Here is a 2,389-nt window from a genome sequence, read left to right as displayed (position 1 = left end):
GCCCTGCATTTGCCTCCTTTTTGAGGTGGGAGGAGGCTCTGCTTTTGCCTATTGTGTATTGGTTCAAAATGGGATTTATGGTTTATCAGTCGCTCCTGATCTCTGGTGTTTGTAACTCTCAGATTCTACAGTAGATGCTGTTTCACCGCCTCCTTGACTACTAATGGTCTGGAAAGTGTTACTTAACCTGAGGTGATATGAGTACATCACAGTTCATCTTCGCATATGCAGAACAAAACTATTTCTTGAAAACATTTGCCTTTTCTCAACATTAAAAGTTCCTTCCCCTTCTAGGAACTCACTGAAATATTTTCTAGGATTTCTTATTTTCTTAATATACTTAAGAAATCCTTAACCCTGCCAAGCATGGATTTTAACTTTTTGTGATCCTTATCCCTGCCAAGCATGGATTTTTCCTTGATATTTTTAATTTCCCTGATCAATTTTCAGAACTTCAAATTTGTATCTTTTGGTATCTATTTTGCTTTTCTCCCTTGTATTAGGGGGTATATGATAGAGGTATATAAAATCATAAGTGGTGTGGAGAAAGTGAATAAGGAAAAGTTATTTACTTCTTCCCATAACATAAGAACTAGGGGCCACCAAATGAAATTAATAGGCAGCAGGTTTAAAAGAAATAAAAGGAAGTTCTTCTTCACGGATCAACAGTCCACTTGTGGAACTCCTTATCTGTGTAGGTTGTGAAGGCTAGGACTATAACAGGGTGTAAAAGCGAACTGGATAAATTCATGTAGGTTAAGTCCATTAATGGCTATTAGCCAGGATGGGTAAGGAATAGTGTCCCTAGCCTCTGTTTGTCAGAGGGTGGTGATGGACGGCAGGGGAGAGATCACTTGATCAATACCTGTTAGGTTCACTCCCTCTGTGGCACCTGGCATTGGCCACTGATGGCAGACAGGATACTGGGCTAAATGGACCTTTGGGTCGGACCCAGCACGGCCATTCTTATGTTCTTCTATGTTGCTTTTCCATGACTATTGCTGCCTTCACTTTGCCACTAAAGTGGCCCCCATTCATGAACTGTCTGATATTCATATTGTCTCCCCATCCAGGCAGTTGCACTGCAACCATCACCCTAGATACAAGAAGTCAGGGGAACGTACGATCCAAGTAGGACCTACCTTTCTGCCTTGGAGTTGGACACCTTCTCCCCTGCTCCATGTCAGATTCCAACACAACTGAATTCACCAACCCCTCCACCTTCATCCTGCTGGGCATTCCTGGGGTCGAGATGGCCCATGTCTGGATCGCCATCCCCTTCTGCGCCATGTACGTCATAGTCATCTTGGGAAATTTCACTATTCTGTTCATTGTGAAGAGGGAGCCGAGCCTCCATGAGCCCATGTTCTATTTCCTCTGCATGCTCGCTGTCACTGACCTGGTCCTGTCCACATCCACCATACCCAAAATATTGGCAATCTTCTGGTTCAATTCCAGGGAGATCGATTTCAGTGCCTGCCTCGCCCAGATGTACTTCGTTCACTGCTTCTCAGCTATCGAGTCTGGGATCTTCGTGGCCATGGCTGTGGATCGGTACGTAGCCATCTGCCATCCCCTGAGATATTCCACCATCCTGACAAACCACATGGTGGTCAAGATTGGCCTGGCCGTCGTGCTGCGTGGCAGCATACTCGCACTTCCCTATCCCTTACTGGCAAGGCAGTGGCCATATTGCAAAACCAACATCATCCCCAATACGCACTGTGAGCACATGAGAGTGGTGAAGCTGGCCTGCGCCGACATCAGCGTCAGTAGTTACTATGGCCTATTTGTGGTATTCGGTAGGATTGGTCTGGATGTATTTTTTATTGTTGTGTCCTATATCCAGATACTCAGGGCCATCTTCAGCCTCCCCACAAAGGACGCCCGGCTCAAGACGTTTGGGACTTGCGGCTCCCACCTCTGTGTCATCTTAGCCTTTTATATCCCAAATCTCTTCTCTTCCCTCACAACCCGATTTGGGCACAATTTACCCCTTCATTTTCACATTTTTATTGCCAGCGTTTACCTCTTTCTGCCCCCCATGCTAAATCCCATCATCTACGGGGTGAGGACCAAACAGATCCGGGACAGGCTGCTCCAGATCTTAAGTCATAAAGGGACTAAAGTTTTTTCCTGGTGCTCTAGGTCTGAGACCTAGGTCCATGCAGACCTGGCTGGTGACATGGTGCTGGGCCGTCTCCCCTGAATCACTTACTGGTCATTCAAAGAGACAGTAAAGCCTTTCCTGGCCTTACTGTGTTTTCTCAGCGTAACGTACTATGGAACCGGTGACCGTACAACTCATTAACACATAGGGTTGCCACCTATCTAATTATAATCATAATTGTCACTGGTCATGTGTTACAACTGGACACTACCGACAGTG

At 45.9% G+C, this 2,389-nt stretch overlaps 1 protein-coding gene across 1 annotated transcript; it reads left to right on the top strand.

Annotated features, from left to right (window-relative positions):
- The first annotated feature begins 1,180 nt into the window (after nt 1-1,180).
- LOC123362813 (olfactory receptor 52R1-like) lies at nt 1,181-2,161 on the top strand. The gene has a single exon (XM_045003299.1). It carries the CDS (start codon nt 1,181-1,183, stop codon nt 2,159-2,161), a length of 981 nt encoding a protein of 326 aa, XP_044859234.1.
- Nucleotides 2,162-2,389: the final 228 nt, after the last annotated feature.

The sequence above is a fragment of the Mauremys mutica genome, chromosome 1 (assembly GCF_020497125.1).
Source record: "Mauremys mutica isolate MM-2020 ecotype Southern chromosome 1, ASM2049712v1, whole genome shotgun sequence".
Lineage (NCBI taxonomy): Eukaryota > Metazoa > Chordata > Testudines > Geoemydidae > Mauremys > Mauremys mutica.
Note: the sequence above shows the minus strand (reverse complement) of the source record. Positions and strands in the feature narration are given on the sequence as shown.